The sequence below is a fragment of the Drosophila santomea genome, chromosome 3R, assembly GCF_016746245.2.
Source record: "Drosophila santomea strain STO CAGO 1482 chromosome 3R, Prin_Dsan_1.1, whole genome shotgun sequence".
NCBI lineage: Eukaryota > Metazoa > Arthropoda > Insecta > Diptera > Drosophilidae > Drosophila > Drosophila santomea.
In genome coordinates, this window is record NC_053019.2 from 2,373,421 (window position 1) to 2,397,553 (window position 24,133).

Consider the following 24,133-nt stretch of genomic DNA (forward strand, 5'->3'; position numbering starts at 1 on the left):
TTAGGACTTACCATAAATTTGAGGCCTAGCATTGTAGCCTGGATAGGGCTGTGAGTCTTTGATGAAATCGGGATGCCTTCGTGGTTGTGGACTCTGTAAATAAAGAAACGCCTTCATTTAAGTCATATTCAAAATACGGATGAACTAGTATATATATTCGTTTGGTTATTTCTTAGCGACTTACTTGATCTGGTGGTGGTTGATAGTAATCCTGTTGGGAGGGCCTGCCCGTGGGATAGGCGCTGCTCGGGGGTGCTCCTGGAGCTCCGCCGGCCGGCGGTCCACCCGAAACCGTCTGCGCTGGCGGCTGAGGTCCTCCCGGTGGAGGCTGGCTGTAGGGTCTGCTGCCGTAGGGGCCGTACTGATTGGCACCAGTGGGAGGACTGTGAGAGAGTTGGAGAAAACATAAAACAGAAGTTAGTAATGCCTCTCAATGATAAATCACAGCTTTCAAGCTCAGTCCATTGAGATTATATCGGCCAGCTACAGTACAGAGGCTGTTGAGTGTACGTGGGGTCTGGATGTGGAGTTGAAGTGATGTCGTGGTGTGTGAGTGTGTGTGTGGGTTATGAAGTGGGTTAATTAGGGTGCACTCACGCTTCCCCCTCCGGCCCGTAGGGAGGGTACATGTTTCGGTTCTGCGGCGGATATTGTCCTGGACCCTGTCCGAATGGCTGGCTGGGTGGCCCAGTTGCGTTGTACTGATCGCTCGAGCCGTACTGGCCGTAAGCCCCAGGCTGCGATGGATAGGGTGAGCCTGCAAACATTATACATAAATAAGGTATAATTATAAGAAGAGTTCCACGAATACTGAGTATTGCTTGTGTAAGAGAAATATTAAAACGATTACGAAAAGACGGCCATTAACATGTGAAACATCCGTCTGAAACCAAGGAATAGTTAATCAAAATGGCATACAAATTTGGAAACAGTAACATAATGTAAAATAAAATATACGTCAATAATCAATCAAAGGAAAGTCAACGGTTGGACTTGTTCTTTTGCACATAAAATCAAGAAACAATACATAACAAGATACAAAAAGTGGCTGAAAATTCTTAAATGTTATAATGTAGTAGCTTAGATTAGAAGTGTCAGGTACACAGGTCATGCAATCATTATAAACTAGTTAAAGTTAATCATTAGTCAAATCAGTATAAATAGAAAGCAACAAAAGACGAACGAAATCGATGGCAGATGAAGGGAAGAATGTGAAAATAGGATAAAGAAAGAGATGAGGGAGCAAAATAAAACATGAGTATACCTGGCGTTCTAGACACAGGCGTTGGGTAGCCGGAGCCACCCGGCGGATAAGGTGCTCCGGCGGCTGGGCGCACATGCTGCTGAGGCGACGGCGGCACCTGACCAGGCCCATGTTGCTGTGGTGCTGGTGGTGGCCCACCGCCCACTGATGGTGGTGGCTGCTGCCCCTGCTGCTGTGGCGGTGGTGGCACCGGCAGGCCAGGATGCTGGTGCTGTGGATGCTGCTGTTGGTGTTGGCCGGCCGCCTGTTGGGCTGCGTTGTGCGGTGAGTGTGGGGGCGGTGGATGTGGTTGTGGGCCACCGCCTACAGCACCAACAGCTCCAGCACCACCAGATGCAGCACCTGGACCTTGACCCGGGCCAGGACCGGTTCCCGAACCCGGGCCACCGGCAGCAATGGGATCCTCGAAGGGATTGCTTACGCTTATATTATCGCCGGCGGCAACAGCGGCGGCGGCGCCTGAGGGGCGGCAAGCGGCGATTTGGATGGTTTAGTTTGGATGAATCGAAATGAATGAGTCAATGAATCACACAAATGAATTGTTTGGTTGTTGTTGTTTTGGTGGTGGAGATACATGGAAACATCGTTGTTGTGATGGTGGTGGGTGTGGAGTTATATATTTTAGTAGTGAGCCCACACAAACGTTACAAAAACATAAAAATGAATAAACAAAATACACATATCAAATTAATAATGATTGATCAACATAAAAATTTCAAATCGTATACCTAATTACACGTATATATGTATGTACAGAAAGTAGGGTATTAGGCGAAACAGGTATAAGAATAAGCATATCATCTATCAGAAAACACTTTAGTAAGTATCCAAAACAAAAATACCAGAACACAAATTGGTTACAACAAAAAAAAATTCATAGTATGTAACGAGTGGCAAGATCGGTAGTATTTTGTAACAAAAGTACAAATGGACATAGCTCCGGTTTTAGTTGGTTAACATACTAAATTATTTTAAATTGTGAAGTCAATACCTTTTGACTTCCACGGGCATAACTTTAAGTAACGAATACTGGGAAGCTAATTGATTTGTACACACTTTCAAACAAATGCCAATGATCTGAAGCCACTGTATAAACCTTACACTAATCAAAGATACTGCTAAACTGATTCTTACCGGGGTGAGGAGTCTGCGGGTTGTTTTGGGAGGGCGGGCGCTGCATCTGACCCGCTGCCGCATAATCCGGCTGCGGTCCACTTGCTCCCGGATATGGACTTCCGCCCGGGTAGCCGGGATAGCCGTCGATAGCTGCGTTTGGAGCGGAACCTGGCGGAGCCGGGAACGAGTCCTGTGAGTTCGACGAGCCTGTGGAATTCGTAGTTCCAGCATCCAAATGTCCACCACCGATTGGTTGCAAATTGTTTGTAGATAGGTTTTTTGTTGACGTTTTGGAGATTGGGCGAGCAGAAAGTGTGAAATAGTTGTGAACGAGGTGTCGGGTGGTACGCAAAAACAAAACGAAAAAAAAACGAATAGAACATTTAAATTAAGCATCGGGTGTTAAGGGAAAACGGTGCAGGACTGCAAGAATTCTTTGCACTTTGCATAAACACTTACCTGGCGAAGGAACCGAAGCAGCCTTGGCCGTCTTCTTCTTGCTTCCCGCCTCCACCTGCTGAATGATCGGCAGAGGATCGATGTCACCGCGATCAAAGTGGCACTCAAAGGTCAATAGGTTCTTCGTGTAGTGCTTTCGCAGTGTGTATGCCGCACTGCTACTCGCCCCGATGCCCAGGAGTCCGGCAATATCCTTCCAGGTCTTGCTCTTGGTCACCTAACGGAACGAGAAAGTCGAGTCGATTTGAATTATGAGCCAATGTTGGGATTCAAAAGTTCATGACGCAAGTGTCGATCGAAAAAAGACTATCAAAAGATTGCGAGCACAAACAGATTTTGTGTGGATGCATTTAGCAAGTGATAGGAGGTTCTAAGGTAAACGATAAACTACGTATACAATTTGGTCAAATGGGGTTAGGGAAAGGGAACTACAAAAGATTTTGGGAGTAGCACACGCTCGTTACTGAGTTTCCAAATAAACAATCAATGAAAATATAAAAAAATTATGAAATGTGTGCCATAATTCAGATTCAGTTTTACTAAGCGAACTCTAAAAAAGTATAAGATTGCAAACGAAAAGATAATTGAAAACGAACAAGCTGATAATGTAAGAACATTCCAAAATTTTAAATCTCGATAATTCGAGTGGCTCAGAGGTGAAAGCTTATGATGACTAAGGATTTCAGGCTTCGGATACTAACAAACGTTAAACATAAAAAAGAAAAAACTGATTGGGAATAGTTAAATTTTAATTGAAATTGACAAGATAACGGTATGAACCTTTCTGAAGTTTAAAAATGAAATCTAAGGGAGGACATGCCTTTTATATATAAAAGTATATGAGATCAAAATAGTTAAAGGTAAGACCAAGTTCAGCTTAGACTCGGCTTAGATCATGCAATCTAGGGGAAAAAACCAAGACTGTTCGAGTGCTTGGTAATTTCCCAAGGTAAGCTAGCCCACGGCAAGCAAAGCTTTACTCAGGATGCAGCTAGAATTTGGACACATGGATCGGAGCAATGATGCTGGGTCAAAAGGTACATAATTAGCTGGGTGGCTTGACTTTTGTTTACTTTTTACTGAAGCCGAATCACATTATTGATTTTGTTCTATATATGTGGATATTTCTTTGATTTGGATTTGGTTTTGGTTCGTGTTAACTACGTTGGTGGTGTTTTGGTTTGGTTTGTTTGATTTGGTTTTGCTAGTAGTAAATCTAAAAAGAAGTTAGTAAAAGGAGTTACTACGGCACCTTGCATACCTCGACGAATCCGCCACGTTCTTTTACATAAATATATAACCTATATAAATCGAGTGGCTGTTTTGAGATGGTGGGGCAGGCGGTGATCGGAGTGCGCCGCTCTTCCATGAAAGCCCGCAGCTTGTCCAGCCAACCCCTCCGGTCCGGGTTGTCGTCCATTTCGTACAGTTTGCATAACGAGTCTGACTTCTTGGTCGTGGTAATAGTGCTGCGGAACGGCTCCTGCGGCACCGGAACGTGGTTGAACACCTGCTGTATAACAATATGTATGGACAATCACTAATGTGTTTTTGATTTAAGGGCAATCAATACTTACAGGGCTACCAGCCGGGCGTGGCCAGTTGGGTGGCGAACTCATGTCGTACTCTTCACCGGGGCCACCACCTGGGTGCATCACGACTGGATGGGGCGACGTGCTCGGCGGGGCTAAGTGACTTTGGCTATAGGGATCATTTTTCCGCGACTTTGGTGTGGTGCATTGTGGATCTTCGCCGGATGCTTCAAGAAAATATCAAAAACATTAGTCGGGAATCTTTAAAAGGTGTATATCCCAGGCCAACTCACCTGCTGATGCATTCGAAAGCGTGCTCTGCTGACTGACTTCGTCCATTGGCGTTCCATCCGGTCCGGTGGTGACCACCGCTGTGACCGCATGCATTACCCCAGCACTGGTAGGACCCGAGGAGCTTATTCCGTTGTCCTGCGATATATGCTCCGGTCCACCGCTTTCCGGTCCGCCACTGGCGCCCTGTCCCTGACCCTGGGGCTGGCCGCCCTGGAGCATTTGCGATTGTGGCGGCGTGCTAGTGGGTGGACCCATGTTGGTGGGTCCGTGCGGGGGTCCCATATGGTGGGGTGGCCCCATTGGCATACCAGGATGCATACCGGTCGGCCCGTTGCCGTAGCCTTGAGGCCCCTGAGGCGGAGTAGGACTTCCACCATAGCCGCCCTTGTGCTGTAAATGCTGCTTTAGATAGTTAAGTGGACGAGGCGATCCACTGCCCTGCGGTGGTGGTGGCCCGCCCACAACTGGAGGGGGCGGTGTGCCCTTCCCCTGCACGTGATTGCCTACCATGGCACCACCGGGAGCTCCACCGGGCCCGGTTTGCTGCGGCGAGGGCGGTACCCACTGGTACGGTGGATATTGGCCGGTGTGGTTGGGCATTCCTCGGCCCGGATATCCACCAGCTTGGGCACCAGAGGGTATGCTGTTGGCACCACCAACTCCTGCTTGGCTTGTAGGTGGCGGAGGTGGTCCGGTGGCGTAGGCGCCAGGCGGATACTGCGGGCGTGGCGCATAATTCCCTGATAACAAGCGAATGAATAGTTGTGTTAGAGAAAGCAGATTCTTTTCTTGGTCAACTTATCATGTCAATGTGGAATTAAACTTAAAATCCTCTATTTAAAAAACCTACGATCTTACCTGGTGGATATTGCTGTGGCTGCTGCGGTGGATATCCCTGACCCCCGGGACTCTGGCCCGGTCCGCCCATCTTGTAGCCGCCGTGCATGTGCGGTGGCATCGGGTAACCTCCTCCAGCCGCTCCCTGCGGGGGTGGTGGAGGCGTAGCCATGTTGTTCATGCCCTGGTTGGGCGGCGGAGCCGGTGGTGGCGTCTGCTGCGGCGAATTGCTCGCCGACGAGGCCGAATTCGATGCTTGTTGCTGCTGAGATTGCTGCTGTTGGGGCGGACCTCCTGGCATTCCCGGAAGCGGTGGCATCGGCGGCGGACCTCCAGCACCAACCGGAGGCTGTTGCATGGGGCCACCGCTGCTTGATTGGTTGCTTGCCGGACGCGAGATTGGATGGTTTTGAGCTGCAATAGAAACGGGTAATTAGGCCTCATTCAGATTGAGATCGAATCAATGCTAAATACTCACCGACAGCCGGGGACATGGAACGCGAACCGGAGGAGCCTGTGGGCGAGGGTGTGGGTCGCATCACCTGTTGGGGATTGGGGGTGCCTGGCGGACCGGAGCCCATGCCACTGTGTGCCCCGCCGCTAGAGCTGTCGTTGCTGTTCTGTCCAATTAGCTCCTAGAAAGGTAAAAGACAACCGGAACCAGTTCCGCTATTAGAGTTTATTCAATCAGGTGCAATGGCATCAAATGCCGGCCGGCAGGTGGCATTTTTTGTAGTATTTACACATTTAAACGAAAGTGATAGCAACTATGAATTAGCCAAGCGGCAACCGCAATTAAGCAACTGCCAACGCACACAGATATGGAACACGAGCATATGACTGAGTTTCGGCTTGGGTTGGCAGTCGCAGGCCAGCGTAAACATATTCATGGCAATCAGATGTTTTGGGTGGGTGTTTCGACCCATTCCGATGCCAAATGTTGATACCAAACGATCCCAGAGGTTGGGGGACATCTTCTCCCCGCCCGTCCCGCGACCTTTCCTGACATTGCCTCAGGAATTCGCGACTCCTTCACCGCTCCCACACCCACTCACCCGTGCTCACAATTATTATAACCCGGTCGGGGGGGATGAATCCAAATTCGTAAACGCCAAGCTGTTTGAACAATAACAACTCTTAAAACAGTCTGCAGGCACCAGAAACTCGGTGCGATGCGACACGACTTTAACTTTTTGCCGCCTATAACTTATAAGAAAATCAAGCAAAAGCTCCACACTAACAGCCGCACTCGCACACTCGCATACTAGCACACATGGCAGCTACAACAACAGGCATCAGCAGACGTGCACATAAAGCTTAAGTCGACAGCAATTCGAAACACTCACACACGGGGCCATGGCAAAACCCCAGCGGAGAGAGCTCACTCGGAGCAGGGGCGCCCTCAAAAAGGGGGAGTTACGATACCACGAAGGGCAAGAAGTATTGATACATCTCTATCCACATACTGAATATAAACTATACATTTATTCTGTACATCTAAGCCCATAATATTAAAGACCCTCTAGGTAAATTAGTTTGCAAGGTATTCCAATTTCTATCCATAAGGCTCTCCCCCTAAAATATAATCAGACTAAGCCCCTGAAAATCCACAGCGGCAGTAGAAAAAAAAATACAATGAACGAACGAACGACCGAACGAGCGAACGTTGTTCGTTTTGGTATCTGAGAAATTAAGTGAAGTGAAATGAAATGTACGACGACGAACTGACGGCACAAGGCGGCGGCATGGGATGGGATGGTATGGTATAGTATGGGATGGCGATGTCGATGTCGATGGGGTGCGGAGACGTTGCTGAGCGGGGCATAAAAGCTATGTGGAACGAACCGAGCAACCAACCAGCCAACGAGCAAGCGGGCGAGCCACAACGGCAAAGGCGAAGGCGACGGACGGCTGCAACTTGAAGCGTTCCAAGGGGCGATTGAGAGGTTGGGATGGCGGGGGTTCTGGCGACGGATAGAGGCTACGACTACCCGGGGATCGGGCAAGTGGCTGTGGTAGTTATGGCGCGCTCGAAGCGAACGAAAGGCAACGGCAACGATGACAAAGACGTAGATAAGGAACAGAAACATGCACACACAGATACACACCCATACAGAGGCACGTACACTCTAAATGTTGGAATATAATAAAATGAAATAAGCAACGACGGCAACGGCGGCACTGCCAGGCAAGACCAGGCCATTCGTACGAATTCGAATTCGCATTTTAGCGAGGGGTTTTCTCGAGGGGGGTAGACCACTGGTACGGGTACGGGAACGCTACACCACTTGAGTTGCGAGACGACGACGAGAATAGCAAGCAAGCAAGCAGCAAGTAAGCTAGCTGGCAAAAGCAAAGCTATTGGCCAGGCCGGATAGAGGGCTTTGTCCAAAGGGGCGTAGCGGGGTTAGATTTTAGGGGGACCGACGGACGGGCACAACCAACAAGCGGCCCACGTTTGTAGTTTGAATCCGTGTCTGTGTGAGCCTGTGGTCGCGTAGAAAAATTACTTGGAAAGAAAAACAAGCGCGTTGCGGATACAACAACAAAGGAATCATTTATAACGAAAATAAAGCGAGGCATACACAAATAAAAAATAGATAAAAATATGGGGGAACACACCTTCCACACCTCTGGCCCCTTGGCCATCAATCGCAATTCAGCAGCCAAATAAAGTTCAGCCAAGATTTGCGCGCCAAAACTGTTGAGACTTCGATTTTTGGGCACGATTTCAGAGAAGGGGAATCGCCCGCCTTGGACCCCACTTGAAAACCGATAGAGCAAAAAGAAGAGACCCCATCATCTTTCATCTTTCGTTCTCAAGATGCGATGATGATGAAGCAGCATTGGCCACAGGTTCGACTTTTGGCCCTCGAAAGCGCACTTCACCACATTTTATGCCGTGTCATCTGTGGACGTTCATTTAAATAAAGAATATGCATGCCTACATGTTGGCTGGCTGCATGGATAGGTATGTTTATGTCTGGCTGTCAGCTGCTGCCGATGGAACCGCTGGTACCGGCGGTACTGGTGCCTCTGGTGGCTCTAGTGGGACCTTTGTGGCTTATCACCTTAAAACCTTTTGCGCGAATATGGCAAACGAGCGTTGCAAAAGAAGGAACCAAAAAAACCAAAAACAAGGACTCTCATACATACGCTTGTTCTGCGGCCAGTGAAGAGGTAAAAAATAAGAGAATTAAAAGCACAAAGGAGCGGTAAACACGAAACCGGCGGAAAGGAGGGGCAGCCGGGAATTTATAAACACAGCCAGTCGGAGAGAAAAAGTAATAAACTCGGGCATATCATAAAAATGAAAACATGAGGGAAGGGCCGACGCATGCACAACGTATTTTGAAATACCCTAGCTGGAAGGTTTTGCCATGCCAATTAGTAAGTTTCATGTTAGGAGGATGATTCGTTGGCAAGATTCTCTATCGTCCTAGATTCAAATAGTTGGTGCGTTAAAACATATAATTTTAACCAACTAAACCCAAACCCTTAGCTAAGATTGCCACTCAAGTAGCACAAATTTTAATGCCCCACTGCAAAGGGTAAAAACCTCAAAAACTGAAGCAGTGAGAATGCGAAACAAACAACAAATAGTTTACCACACCATGTCCCGCATAGCCTCGTCTCAGTCCCAGTCCACGTCTCCGCGTCTCCATTCTTGCAGTCTCCACCCCCTCAAGTGCAATGGTTTTCATTTTGCACAGCTTGTACGCCGGATCGGAGGGGTTTAACCTAAGAGCCAGGGAACGAGATACTAGATATAAAGAACTTAGCACAGCACAGCTGAGCGACAGCCAGCCAGCCAGTCGGACTCTCGCTCATTAGAAATCCTCATCCTCCAAGTGTGGGAGAGGGTCTCCGTTTCCATCTGCGTCTGGTTGTGGGTCTGGATCTGTTTCTGATTCTGAATCCGATTCTGGGTCCGAGCCCGTTCGGATCCATGCTCATGCAATTTGTGTGTGCGCTAGCTGGAAATTTTATGAGCGAATCGAAAGTTTGTGCAATTGTGTTGAGTGTGCATGGCGCACATTGCACAAGGGAACACAGTCCCGCAAAACGCAGATGAACATACAGTCCAACTTGCCTGTGTTGATCTACGATTCAAATCAAACTGAATGATTACAGATTCCGGGAATTTAGCTTACAATTTTAATACTAGTAGTATAGAAAAGTATAAGATTCCTTTCAACTTTACTCATTATTCGTATCGAAACAAAATAATACATTTATCAGCAATTCTATTTCTAACCAGAAAGTTATGGAAATCACACTTGTAGCGAGTTATAGAAATAAACAACCATCTGAAGTCCTAAGGGAATTGTTGGGGTTTTTCGTTCATGATAAATGGTTCGAGTTATAGAAGCTCGACTGTATATAGAGAACAGATACTCGCACATTCGTATACCAGCAGCAGAAGTCGCTTTGGATCTGCTCGGTTCGCTTGGGTTTAGTTTGGTTCGCTTCGTTTTGCTTCGTACCGTTTCGTTCGCTCGTTGGCTGCTTTTGCCAGCGGAGCAGCAGTCAGTCGGTGGCCCCAATCCTTGCCCCGCATCTCCCCCTGACCACTTACAATATGGCAAACTAACAGACTGTCAGACTGACTGGCAATCTGACGCAGCAACAGAGCAGTAGACCAACAGCCACTGGCAGCAGTAAAAACGAAAAAACGAACAACAACAGCCAACGACGCTGGCATTCAACCACTTTGAGAGCTCAGACAAATGTCCCATGAATCGCACTCTCGGCTCCAAACGAAAACACACGGCCCAGAGTCGCAATCAGCGCCGCCAGAGCTGCCGGAACCGGCAACAGCCAGAGCCAGAGCCAGGGCAATAGCTATAGCAAAAGCCAGAGCCAGAGCCACGGACCAGACCAGAGCGATCCAATCCGACCGACCCTACCCGAATCAACTCGTTCGCAACGTTTCGTTTCGTTTCGTTCGTGGTGTGTATCCAAACGAGTGAACTGAAAAACAAGCACACAATCACACGACTCTCTGTATATATAAATTTTGTATGCGTTCAAAACGAGGCAGTACACTGAAACATAAGTTGGGAGGCCTTTGGATGAAATGTTAAGAAGAACAATAACCTTTTCATATTGCAATATCTTTAAATGATTGTTTCTGGACCAGTCATTTATAAAAGATGGCATCCCAATCCCAGAGATATCATAATACAAAGTATTTTTATACCCGTTACTCGTAGAGTAAAAGGGTATACTAGATTCGTTGAAAAGTATGTAACAGGCAGAAGGAAATGTTTCCGACCATATAAAGTATATATATTCTTGATCAGGATCAAAAGCCGAGTCGATCTGTCCGTCCGTCTGTCTGTCGGTCTGTCTGTCCGTCCGTCTGTCCGTCCGTCTGTCCGTCAGTCAGTCCGTCCGTCTGTCTGTCCGTCCGTATGAATGTCGAGATCTCAGGAACTACAAAAGACTACTACATAAAAGCAGCGCAAGTTTGTCGATTCATGTTGCCACGCCAACTCTAATGCCCACAAACCGCCACGCCAACACTTTTGAAAAATAATTTGATATTTTTTAATTTTTATATTGGTCTTGTAAATTTGTATCGATCTGCCAAAAAACTTTTTGCCACGCCCACTCTAACGCCCACAAACCGCCAAAAACTGTCAGTGTTGAAGACTCTCCTTGGCACTTCCACTAGCTGAGTAACGGGTATCAGATAGTCGGGGAACTCGACTATAGCGTTCTCTCTTGTTTGTATGTTATTTTCACCGAATTTTTTTCTGTGCATCAGCGCCAACTGAAATGAACGTTCTTTTTATTTAGACTTTATTTTTGCTTTTTTACTGGCTGCGCCGCCTGTTAAAATGAAAAACGATGATGATGCCGCCGCCGCTGCCACCAACAATAACAACAACAACGACGCAGCAGAGTCGCAGGCACAGCAATGAGTGGAGCACTAAAATCCCAGTAACAACGGACAGAGGAAAACCGGCAAAATTGATCATTGGCAGTTGGAAGGCACCATAATGAAGGGGACGATGGGAGGGGAAGATGGGGGACCTGGTTGCGGAAAGGCCGGGCCATGTGGCTCTGGGGCTTTTGGGTTCGCAATCGCAATAGCAATGGCATTCGCATGCCGATGGTTCGAGTTCGGGTCCAAAGCCCCAACCGTGTGCACTGCACCACAGACAATTTCGGCTGGCATTAAATGAATGCAGCAGTTGTGTGCTGGCTGGCTCGCAAATTTGAGATGCTGATAGGCATACAGATAGTCATGCCAATTGCCCACGGAGCAGAGAGAATATGACGCAGAACCTTCGACTTGAAATATGTTTCTAAACTAGAACACGTCGATGGAGCTGGCTGGAATGGAAATGCCACCAGACACTGGGAGCTTAAATGGAAAAGGTGTCCAACTGCCGCAGAGGCAGAAAACGGAAGCAGCGGCCAAAAGCCATCAGTAGTTAAATATTATTACTGGCAGTTGGCTTTTGTTCGGCAACACACGGCGAATTTAAAGCGGCTTACAAAATGCAATTCGAAATCGACCAGCTTAAATAACAGTGGACGGGAAGGGACTTCCCCTGACTCTTGAACTTTGGAGCGGCTTAAAACGAGCGTTGGCTGCGGCTGTTTACAGTTTTCGTTCGGTTTTGGCGCGTTTTCAGCTGGTTTCACTGTTGAATTGGCCAGAAACGCGGATTTAACCTTGCAACGCCCAATTAAAACGCAAAGGAAAAGCGATTGGTTTGATTTTGTAAAGTGATTTGAGTGCACTGGGTTGAGAAAACTATTTTACAATTGCCATTCGTTCGCTTTTCATGTTGGGTGCCAATGGAACTTTTGATTATGAAAGTGATTTTGTAATTTGAAGCATTTATTGGTTTGGATATATGCAAATGGAATGCATTCGAGTATGACGCAGGAATATTTCCTAACCAAATATAAAGATACAGAAATTTGGGAATCAGGGTGGAAGGATGATAGAATAGTTACTGTCATGAAATAAAGAAGTTTATCAATTATCGCTAATGAAATGGATCGATGACGGCTGAAGAGGACCTGAGTTGATGAGAGTACACATAAAATGTAAACAACCCGCTAAACAACAACAGCAACAAGAACAACGTCGACGACGCGAAGGAGATGGAGGTAAAGCAAGAACAAGAACAACAATGACCTTGGCATTGACCCAAATATATGGTAACAGACGCTTTGTGTGTGATCTTGAGTGTAGACATGCGAGTGTGTTGGTTGCATATACATGGCACATACCAAATATAAAGGGAATGAGGGGAAAAAACCAAAATACGAAATAAAGAAATGGCATGGGGCACAGGAGAATTGTCGACCGTACAGAGCAAAGTACGGGGGTATGGGGCTTGGTGGAGCAGGGACAGGGGAATCCCAGGAGGAGGAGGCGGAGGGGGAGCAGGGGCAGCCACGACGGCCGCGGACATGCTGTATGAATAAATGGCGTACAAAGCAAACGCACACATCCGCAGGCACATCACATCCACAGCTGCGGCCACTTTAATAATTCTATGAATACTATGGAAAATGATTCGCAAAATAAGTGTTTGCATATCGAAGATATAGATAAATAAAACGACAAATTTATATGTACGCTAGTCAGCCAACAATTTTTGCAGAGTCCCAGTGAAAAGCATCATGTAGATATCCCTTTTAAACTTTTTCAATTAAATGAATCTAAAAATGCTGATAACACGTGCACATGCTATTTAAACAAACGAAAAAACGGGAGGGTGGGGTAACCAGACTGCCAGCGTTGCGAAAAATAAACCAAAAGACAAAAGGGGAAAACGCCGCCGCCATAAGAAATAGTAACCAAAACAAAATAAAATTCATTAAAATTCATAAAAACAAATCAAGTCAGTCGTGGACGACAACAAGAAGAAAACACAACGATAAGGTTAAAAGCAATTTTAAAGTTAAGGTGAAGGGAGGCGGCATATGGATGGGATACGATAGCGGTTTAAGTTCAAAGGGACAGAGGGAGGTGTTTAGGTAAGTATATATGGTTGGTATATATATATATATATGTATATATGTATAAACAGAGAAGATAACATCAAAAGCCCACAGAAACATTAAGATCTGAAGAGCGTAGGGCTGAGGGCAGGAAAAACAGCCGGAGCAGAGTAATCTCAGCCCAAAAATGAGTACTAGTACCCTCATGAGTGCCGGCATGAGTACGAACTACGAGTGCCATGGCCAGGCATAAACATTTGACCTGAAACACTTTTGTAGACTGGCTGCCTGCCTCTTGTTGGGCTAGGTGGTGCACGAGGGGTTGGGGAGACGGCGGGATGGAGGTATTGGGGTACGTTTTCTGGGTGGGGGAATGGGAATCGCAGGTAAAGAGTGCGACGCCAATGTAGACGTATGTGTGACGTCACGAGTCAAGTTCACGTGCTGTTCACGCAGCACAGTTTATTGACCCACTTTCGATGTGTATTATCTAGAAAAGCAGCCAACACGAGTAGTGTAGTGAATGGGGGACTACTGGGTGGTCCCACGGCCAAACATCCAATGAATGTGCAAATAGGAAATGTGCTTGCCCATATAAAGCTGTTATGGTATCATAACATACTACGGCTGAATGCATTACCGCATTCGATTGGAGCTTACTCATTGTGGTTTCCTTATCAGTGGATTACTTTACTCACAAATTTAACAATAAGATAATAAACCATATGATTATCAATGGTAATACCTATTGTGTTTGCTAACTTTGGATATCTTTGGTAACTAAAGAGCAACTCAGTCAAGGGCTGAATATCTCCGGATTCCATTCCGTTTAAACCTCATATATGTTATACAAATAGGAACACAAATTAATGAACTATTTTCTGTTTTGGCATTGTTTTTTTTAGTACACGGTACGTTAGACACGTCATTATACCCGTTACTCGTAGAGTAAAAGGGTATACTAGATTAGATAGAAGGAAGCGTTTCCGACCATATAAAGTATATTTTTTCATTTTTGTATTAGTCTTGTAATTTTCTATCGATTTTGCCATTTTTGCCACGCCCACTCTAACGCCCACAAACCGCCCAAAGCTGCTTCGCCCACACTTTTGAAAAATGTTTTGATATTATTTCATTTTTGTTGGTCCTGTAAATTTCTATCGATTTGCCAAAAAACTTTCTGCCACGCCCACTATAACGTCTACAAACCGCCAAAAACTGTGTTTAAGACTCTCCTTCTCCCTTCCACTAGCTGAGTAACGGGTATCAGATAGTCGGGGAAGTCGACTATAGCGTTCTCTCTTGTTATACCCGTTACTCGTAGAGTAAAAGGGTATACTAGATTCATTGAAAAGTATGTAACAGGCAGAAGGAAGCGTTTCCGACCATATAAAGTATATATATTCTTGATCAGGATCAATAGCCGAGTCGATCTGGCCATGTCCGTCTGTCCGTCTGTCTGTCCGTATGAACGTCGAGATCTCAGGAACTACAAAAGCTAGAAAGTTGAGATTAAGCATACAGACTCCCAAGACATAGAACTCGACTATAGCGTTCTCTCTTGTTTTTAATATCTGAATGTTTGCTAGGAGTTGCAGAAATCATAATGCTTAACCTTTCTGGATAATCTTTCTACCAACAATCTTTCTCTAGGAAGTAACACAATCAAATCTCATGCAATCGCTTACCTGGTGCGGCGAGGGCGACGCCTGCGATGGTTGTGGCGATGGACTGGGCGCATGGCCCGGACTGCTACTGGGAGGAGGTCCGCCGGCGCTGACGTGTGGCGGTGGTGGTGGCTGCTGCTGCAGTGGCGGCACGTGGTGCGGTGAGGCGGGCGGCAAGGGATGTCCGGAACCGGGGCTGGGCGACGACCCACCTGGCCAAGGTCGATTCGGTTCGGGATACTGCGCATAAAAATGGTTGATTGATTAATTCTGAAAGCGACGCTGCTATCTTAGTGCTCCTCACCTGGTGCGTCGAGTAGGCAGTTCGATGGTTAGATCCGCCCGCCGGCAGACCCGGCGGAGTTGGATAGCGTTGCGGGTACGGCGAATATTGAGATGTTGGCGGTGTGTTCTGCTGCGACGGCTGCTGTCCGGCACCTGGAGGTGGTCCGCCCGGCACAGGACCACCGGGCTGCTGACCCGCCTGCTGTTGCTGCTGCTGCTGTTGTTGCTGCTGCGGCGAACTAGGATAGGAACCTGAATTTTGACCGTGAGCTGGCGGATAGGGTGATTGACCCCTGGAAGTGTTTGTCTGTGAATGAAAAATCATTTGGATCAATAAATGCCAAAAGCCGACTAATAAATATCTAATGTCGAAGTTTAACCCACTACCTCTAAGTAGACATATATGTAGAATTATACTAAGATTAAAGCTGTTGAATCGTTGAACTCATTGAAAATTCAATTAGCACTCCACACCTACAACACTTCAGTTCTTAATCTCTTAACAGAAAATGTTAATGGCGAGATTTCTATCGAGCTACGGATATGTCACGTGGGTCCTTAGAAGGTTAAATTGAAGAAGCGATAGAGACGGCACATGGTTTTTAATTACAAACATCTCGCTCTGTCTCTCTTCGACTCTATTTATATCCTCCCACACTCTGCTTTCCCCAGCAATTCATCAATTATTTGCGTTTGGCTTCGCCGATGCTTCGTCTGTGTGCGAGAGCTGCACATTCTATTTCATTGTATATATCATTTTAATCGATATTCCACAACCGATTCCCGTAAATTCGCGTCCAAATACACACCCTCTTGGTCATGTGTGTTCGGCAGCTCTACAGTGTATGTCCTCGGATTAGGACTCTCTGCATTGGAAGTTTCCAGCAATTAATATTCGATTGTGCAGCTGCAAGGGAAAGCTAGACAGTAATTGGAATTGACCTCGACTGCACAAGTTCCCCTAATTATTTGGCGCGCACTGTAGCGTGTGTGTACACTGCACATCCATCGCATGCGGGGGTTGGGGTGCAAGGGAGCGACAACGATGCACCCTCGGGTGTGCTGTCACTTGACAGTCACAAATGAGCAGATTAAAAGGAGACAGTTCAGAAAATATGCTGCAAAAGGATCCTAAATGCTGGCAATAAAAAGTTGAAATACACCAATATAACGGCAAAGCACCTACACATTCGTTTTTACAATGCAGGGCGGAATTGTAGTTACGCAGGATAACTAAAGAAAGCTCTTAATAGTACTCACATTAATTTCATAACATTTTAAAAATAAAACATCATCCATTTTTCGATATAAGTCAAGCAAATTAGCCAAGAGTTTTGGTGCAAAACTAGCAATTCAGATTATAGAGATATTCAATAAATTTCAGTAACCGTCCTATTATCTCGGCAACATTCCACAGTGCTAGAAAGCCGACTGCGTTGTCCATGTCCTTCCCAATCAGTTCAAATTACGGAGCACCGTCCTGACGCATAACTTCTAGCTGGGACAGGGGCAGACGATTGGCTGCCTCTCCTGGCTCTTGCTCCTGCACCTGCCTCCCTCTGCCACTCTGTGACCCGTCACAGCGCCAGAAGAAGAAATCCACTTGAGTGGAATATAAAGTGAACCTTACGGACACACATACATGAGGATGTGCATGTGCAAAGGCGAACAGGCCAGGCCAGGCCAACGACAAAGTTGCAACAAAGCCAGGGAAAAGGAGCTCCGAGAAGGAGAGGACACCTCGCTGCGGAACCTGGCCTGTGCGGCAGACAACTGGAGCAGGACGTGCAAAAACCAGCATGCCATGTGCCATGTGGCGGTGTATGTGGCAAAGTCTGTCTGTGTGTGTGTGGGAAAGAGCTTTGGATGCCATTAATGAAAGGATTTTCAACTTGACGTGGTGCGACAAGGCAGACCAAGTCGCAGCACAGCAAAGAACAGCACAGCGACCGTCTGGCATGGCAAGTGGAGAGGCGCTTGCCAAGCTCGCACAGACTTACGGTTCGCCCTCGCAAACAGAAAACCCCACAGCGGCGTACACACAAATGTAGCCGGGCAACAACATCGCTCCGAATGCCACAGCCCGGAGTAAAATGTGGCAATAAATCTAATGGAAACTCACAGCAATAAGGGAACGAACGAGGGAACCAAGCAAGACAGCAAAGTGCTGGCACCTTAGCTACTTTTATATTCTATATATTCTAATGTAACTTTTACACACATTGCTTAAATATATGTTATTATTTGACGGGAAATTATAAGTGTTATAAATTTTTGGTGCAAGTGTCTTGCTGTAGAATTACACCTGCTCTCTTGGCTTAAAACATTTAAAATTTATTTTCAAATTACAATTTAATTGAGGATAGCCCTTGAGTACCAACTATCTATAAAAAAAAAACCCTATCATCATTATATCTTTGTAATTAGATTAGTTTAAAGAGAAAAAAGAAATGGGTTTTAAACCCATAAGGTGAATGTTCATAATAATTTTGGTTAGGTTACAGTTTATACTTTTATTACTTTAAATCATTTCAAAACAAATAGAGAGAAATCGCACTACATTGTGTATGAACCCTTCTTCATGCACTGGCTATAATTCCCTCTGCAAATAAGTTCTCAACATTGTTGGCCCGACCAAAGGTAAGCAGTGCTAAGGAAAGGCAAAGCAAGGCAAGGCAAGGAAGCCAGAGTTATATAGCCAGAATCAGAAACAGACACATAGCCTCTCATCCAGAGCCAGAACTAAGGGCCAAAGCCAGATCCCGTCGTTCGGGCAACGAGAACATCAACAGCAACTCCAACAACAATCGGCAACGGCTACGACGTCGACGAGGATGGTTGGTCGTTCCTCGTTCGGTTGGGTCGGTCCACTGCAGGGTGACAGGAAACATGAATGGATGGTTTTCGTGCTCCGCTGTGTGCGTGTGTATCTGTGTGTGCGGAGCGAGCGAAGATGGCAACGAGAAATAAAGTTTAAAAGGAAAAAAAAAGAAAAAGGGAAAACTCATCATGGATGAAAATCAAAAGCAGAAAGGGCAACGGTCGGTAGAAGCTGAAGTGGAATTTGAATTAATGCAGCAAGGGTCGTACGGTGGCACAAACACACACAGATACACACAAACACGAACACACACTCATAACATGACTGTAACGAACGAATGACGGTTGGAACGAACGTCGCTCGGAATTAAGTTCGGGGAAATCGGGATAGCATCGGGGGGATGGGACGGGAACAACTGAAATTCTGAATTCAGGGCTCTGAGTTCTCGTTCGGATGGTGGTAGGTTTTCCAGCTAAAAGCCGGCTACATGTATTAAAATATCGCGGGAACAAAAACAAAGCGCAGCAGCCAAGGGAGTGGTCCTGTTTGCCTCTGTCCGTCCTCTTCGCTCCGCACCTCGTCTCCGTGATCCTGGGTTTATAATTTCATAACCAACAGACACACAGATACATATAAATTGTCGATTGCATATAAATTGTGCGAAGGGAAAAACGTGGTAAATGCGATTTCGTAGCAGAAAAGGTAAAGCCGGCAATGGCAGTTGCAAGGGTTGTATGTATGTGTGAGGGGGTAGCGAGTAAGAACCAACGGGATTGGGGTGGCCGGAGGACGTCCCTGCAAGCTACGCCCGCTGTTGCTGCCGCCAAATGGACGGAACTATGTGCACAGCTCTCGAACAGGCGTAATTTTTAATACAATGTCGCACTCTCCACGCGCCCATTCACTGTGGCAGCAGTTGCAGAAAGATAAACAGGGCAACTTAAATAAACCAATGCAATCCCCTCGACAACTGTCGCAAAATATTACTCAAAAATTTTAAGCGATTACCTCTCAGCCCCTGTGTGTTTAATTAAATTTTGTAGTCCTCTGACTATTATAATGATGGATTTTTGAGATGTTTGCAACTATTAATTTGTTTCAACAATTTCTTTTTATTGGTAGTACTAATGTTAAATGAGTAACTGTCGTAACGTTGATTTAAAATCAAACCCGCACAAGAAACTTCAGTTTGAATGAACAAACCTCTCATAGAGGTTTACCTAGTCATAAATTGTAACGTTAGATTACGAATTTGTAAATTTTAAGTCATTGGGAAAATGTTCATTGTATTAAACATTTTTGCAACCAATTTAGAAGATTTTTCATCAGGTTGCATCTTACATAAGGGAAATGGGGTGGCCAAAAAAAAGAGAAAAGGAAAAGGCAAAGAAGGGAATGAGGAAAAGAAGGATAGACAACAAGAAGGGACAATAATCGTTAAGGCAAAGGCAACGGTTTTGTGTGCTCCACTTTTTGTAGGTCAAACTTTAAAAGGCACTTCTCCAATAACAGCAGGCCAACCCATACATGCGAAGAAACGGCATAAACAAGCCGGCACACAGACATCAACTCTCTTGAAATAAAAAAAAACACAAAGCGCCGAAGGAGGAGGAGGTAGAGTCGGAAGAAGGCCATACAGGAACAACAAAGACACAAACGAAAAGAGCGGTTAATGCAATGCCTCATGCCTTTCCCCAACGACGAACATGAAGGGGAAATACCAACAAAAAAAAAAGGCGGAAAAGAGGCCTTTAAACTCTTTAATACGAGGGTCGTTTGATAAGTCCGTGACTTTTTGTATTTGCCGCGCACCTGCTCTAAATACAACACTGCTCCTGTCAGCAGTTATCGATTAACAGCTGACTGTAAAATTTTGAGAAAGCTGCGTTTTTTGGTTTGCGTTTTATAGGCATTGAAAGCAGACGATCTCGTGAATTTTAACGAAAATGGAAAAAAGTGAATTTCGTGTGCTAATTAAGCATTATTTTTTGCGTAAAAAATCCATCACCGAAACCAAGGAAAGACTTGATAAATATTATGGGGACTCTGCACCATCAATTTCAATGGTTAAGAAATGGTTTACTGAGTTCCGTTGTGGTCGTACCAGTACAAGTGATGCCGAACGTTCAGATCGCCCAAAAGAGGTCGTCATGCCAGAAATCGTCGACAAAATCCATGGAATGATATTGGATGATCGGAGAATGAAAGTGCGTGAGGTAGCTGAGGCTGTAGGCATCTCAACTGAACGGGTACATCACATTTTACATGAATATTTGGACATGAAAAAGCTTTCCGCGCGATGGGTGCCGCGATTGCTCACACACGACCATAAGCGCAACCGTGTGACCATTTCAATGGAGTGTTTGGCGATGTTCAACCGCAATCCAAACGAATTTTTGCGCCGTTTCGTTACCGTAGACGAAACATGGATCCACCACACCACACCAGAGACCAAAGAACAATCAAGACAGTGGGTTTCTCCGGGTGAACGTGCACCAAAGAAGGCCAAGGTGGGTCTGTCGGCCAACAAGGTCATGGCCACAGTTTTTTGGGATGCACAAGGTATCATTCACATCGATTACCTTGAAAAGGGTAAAACGATCACCGGCGAATATTATTCAGAGCTTTTGGACAGATTCGATATTGATTTGAAGCAGAAACGACCGCATTTGGCGAAAAAAAAAGTGCTGTTCCATCAGGACAATGCACGGGTGCACACGTGTGTAGTCAGCATGGCAAAATTTCATAAATTGGGCTACGAACTACTACCCATCCAGCATATTCTCCAGATTTAGCCCCTGTGACTATTTTTTGTTTCCAAACATGAAGAAATGGCTCGGCGGTAAGAGATTCGGGTCAAATGAAGAGGTCATCACAGAAACAAACGACTATTTTGAGGGCCTTGAGAAAACCTATTATTTGGAAGGAATAAAAAAATTGGAAAAACGCTGGACTAAATGTATAGAGCTAAAAGGAGATTATGTTGAGAAATAAAACGCTTCTTTGACGAAAAAAATATATTTTATTCAAAAAGTCACGGACTTATCAAACGACCCTCGTATATGCCCAACAGTGTTGTTGCCCGCCTTGCACCTGTTGACCTCAAAGGAGAATCTAACGGAACATCAAGGATATATGGGGAGCATAACGGGATGCATCTAGCACACTTGCACTCGAAGAAAGAGAGGAGTAGAGTGATTGAGCCCAGGCATGTCATCATAGTCGAGCCCTCCTACCCCTTCCCCTTCTTCTTCTACACCTCCACCACCTCTCTTTTGACTGTGCGCGGTTTCACTTGATTTTCATTTTTATTTTGTTTTGGTTTCTGCTTCCTCCACAGCTTGCCGGCTAAACCCTCCTCCTTCTCCACCCCTTCTGTTTCTCCTACCCCAAAACAGAGAGAGGGAGGGAGAATCAGCTGTGACAACAACAAGTTTCTCTGTTATTGCCTTTGATTACGGTGCCTACTTGTCCATTGTTGTTGTTGCTGCTGCTGCCGCTGCCGTTTAGGTTGTACCTATGCTTGGTACGTATGTATGCGAGTATATGTATGTATTTATTGCATGCACGCGTAAGTCACACTCTGTCGGCAATTTGATTTCTTCGTTTATGCACACAAGCCCGCCGAGCGAGGCAAACAATCAAACAAACACATGACATTCGATAGCAGCGCTTATAGACTCTTTTTTCACTCTTTTTTTTTTTTATTTCGCACTACCTACACATGCAAACACACCAACACTGAGCCACAAACCAAAGCTCTCGAAGGTCGCATCACATCGCTCCGCATCGCACATGGGTAGCCCCAGCGGATCGCTTTGATTTGTGTGCTCACATAGATTTGTTTATATTTCTCTGCCTAATCGTCGACATCAAAGTTCGTTGACTCGCATTCGAGACATCGCATCTACATCCGCACACCACACCAAACCAAACCATTCATGCAGTACAAAAACAATCGATCCTACTGCAGTGACATCAAATATGCCAAAAGCAGACCGATGACTACATAGACACGGAATCGAGCCACAAATATGAGTAGGTTGGGCTGCGGGTAAGCCCCCTAACTACCACTCTACCCCACTAATGAAACCATTAACCGGTTTCTGTTTAATTCAAAACGTGAAATCACATCACGTGCTTCTCCTTTGGGGCCAATAAACTAGGCAAAAAAAACCAAACCAAAAACCAACTTCAACTTATCGCTTGACACAACTGATAGCAAGTTCTTGATATCAGGGATTACAATGAATAAGACTCTTTGACAATTCTTTCAGTTTTTTTCACCCCAAAACCAGAAACGATGTATGAAAAGTACAAGTCAAAAAAAAATCGAGAGGAACTACTAGTTACATTTACCGGTTAAATGAGAGTAGATTTATTTATATTTTTTAAAACTATTAAGCTGCAGAGAATGGTTCAGGATTAAAATTTTTACACGAGCAACATTCAATGTTCTTAACGAAAACATGTGTACATTCGCTTTTGATACTATGTAGTTATATCGACTAATAGGTTTAAATAGGTTTCGACTCATAACTATTTTTACTGTTGATAAATATATTGATGAAGAAAACAGTTGGAAAAAATAATTTATACACTGTAAAACCAATTCCCTTCCATTTTTTGCAGTTTTTGATAGTAGTACCCAATTCTTATTACTCTAAACAATTAACACTAAGAATGCAGTGATAAGCTTTAAAATTATTCCAATCAGACACGAGGTTAACAGCCCGTTGGTCATGTTGACATGAAGGAAAGAGGAAACCCTAAAGTATGTGAATGAATGCCTCAACATTTTTGTGTACGAAACTCTTTCTTGTTATTCCACTGCTTCTTCTTCGTTGTCTTCTTATTTTACCGTTGCTTTGCGGCCTTTTGTTGTTATTGTTTTGCGACGGCAAGTGCCGGTCCCTGTCCGTCTCCCTTACTCTCACCCAGCAACAACACCCAGCACTTAAACAGCGAATTTTCAAGAGGATGGGGCTATCTGCAGGAGTAGGAGGTGCAGGGAACCAAGTGGGAGCGGCTGGCGAAAAAGGCGCGGAATCTGAGTACAATGTTTTTTCGTTATGTGTGTCAGTGTGTCTGCCGCTTCTGCCCCTTTTTATATTCTTTCCTTCGAGTGAGACTTGGCAAATCTTCAGTGAACTGAATGAAGTGCGACCAAGACGAAACCCTAAAAAGTAACAGTAAATATTGCAGCCTCCCTCCCACGCACACACAGTCATACTCCCAAACGAATACATGTGCACAAAACGTGACGAGCCCCTCTCCGTGGAATGAGTGGGCAGTGGGTGGTTGGAGTAGGAGATTGGGGGAGGGAGATAGCTAGCACAAAGCCGCAACAACAACAACAACACCACCACCACATGTGGAGGCCTGCACATGGAAATACTCCAGTAAATGTGTGTGTGTGTGGGTTGTGGGTCGATGATATCAAAATCAGTGTCAATGTCAAGAGAGCTCTAAAATAAAAAGATTCATAAGGAAACCCCTGGCGATAAGATTCCCGGTATTCAGTCCTTAGAAGGTTGTCTTTGATTGCTAGTAAACTTATTGCAACAAATAGATCACAGCATTCAATATTATTATTTTGGCAAAATGGTTCTTGTGTTAAAGAAAGTTAATTTTTTGTGTCCTTCCTTGTGTCTATCCTGAATTGCATTTAAGCTCCTTTAGAGTTTTTATGTTGCTTTAAAGCCTTAGAGACTTTAGCGTATTTCTTATTCACGACCACAAGTCCATCTATAGGTTAATTTTTTTTTTGGTGTTGAAATACCGAACTAATTAAGTTTGGAGATAGTATCAACTTATTTTTCCCTGCTGACTTTTAAATGTATCTTCCAGTATGTAATGTATCTTCTGAGTAATTACTATCGTT

General features: G+C 45.3%; 1 protein-coding gene across 4 annotated transcripts in view; it reads right to left on the bottom strand.

The window, feature by feature from the left end:
• Positions 1-24,133, bottom strand: part of LOC120453409 (trithorax group protein osa) — a 32,400-nt gene that overhangs the window by 5,643 nt on the left and 2,624 nt on the right. Inside the window, exons 3-15 of one of the 4 annotated variants that reach the window (XM_039638105.2) lie at positions 15,448-15,735; positions 15,165-15,383; positions 5,981-6,137; positions 5,524-5,916; positions 4,665-5,405; positions 4,417-4,598; positions 4,101-4,352; positions 2,840-3,056; positions 2,399-2,587; positions 1,265-1,723; positions 598-757; positions 185-383; positions 12-93 (exon numbers count right to left, since the gene is read on the bottom strand). In XM_039638105.2, the coding sequence (XP_039494039.1) occupies positions 12-93; positions 185-383; positions 598-757; positions 1,265-1,723; positions 2,399-2,587; positions 2,840-3,056; positions 4,101-4,352; positions 4,417-4,598; positions 4,665-5,405; positions 5,524-5,916; positions 5,981-6,137; positions 15,165-15,383; positions 15,448-15,735 (3,538 nt within the window). Of the gene's footprint in view, positions 1-11; positions 94-184; positions 384-597; positions 758-1,264; positions 1,724-2,398; positions 2,628-2,839; positions 3,057-4,091; positions 4,353-4,416; positions 4,599-4,664; positions 5,406-5,523; positions 5,917-5,980; positions 6,138-15,164; positions 15,384-15,447; positions 15,736-24,133 lie in introns of all 4 variants that reach the window. The other 3 variants (XM_039638103.2, XM_039638104.2, XM_039638106.2) reach the window with 3 other exon arrangements.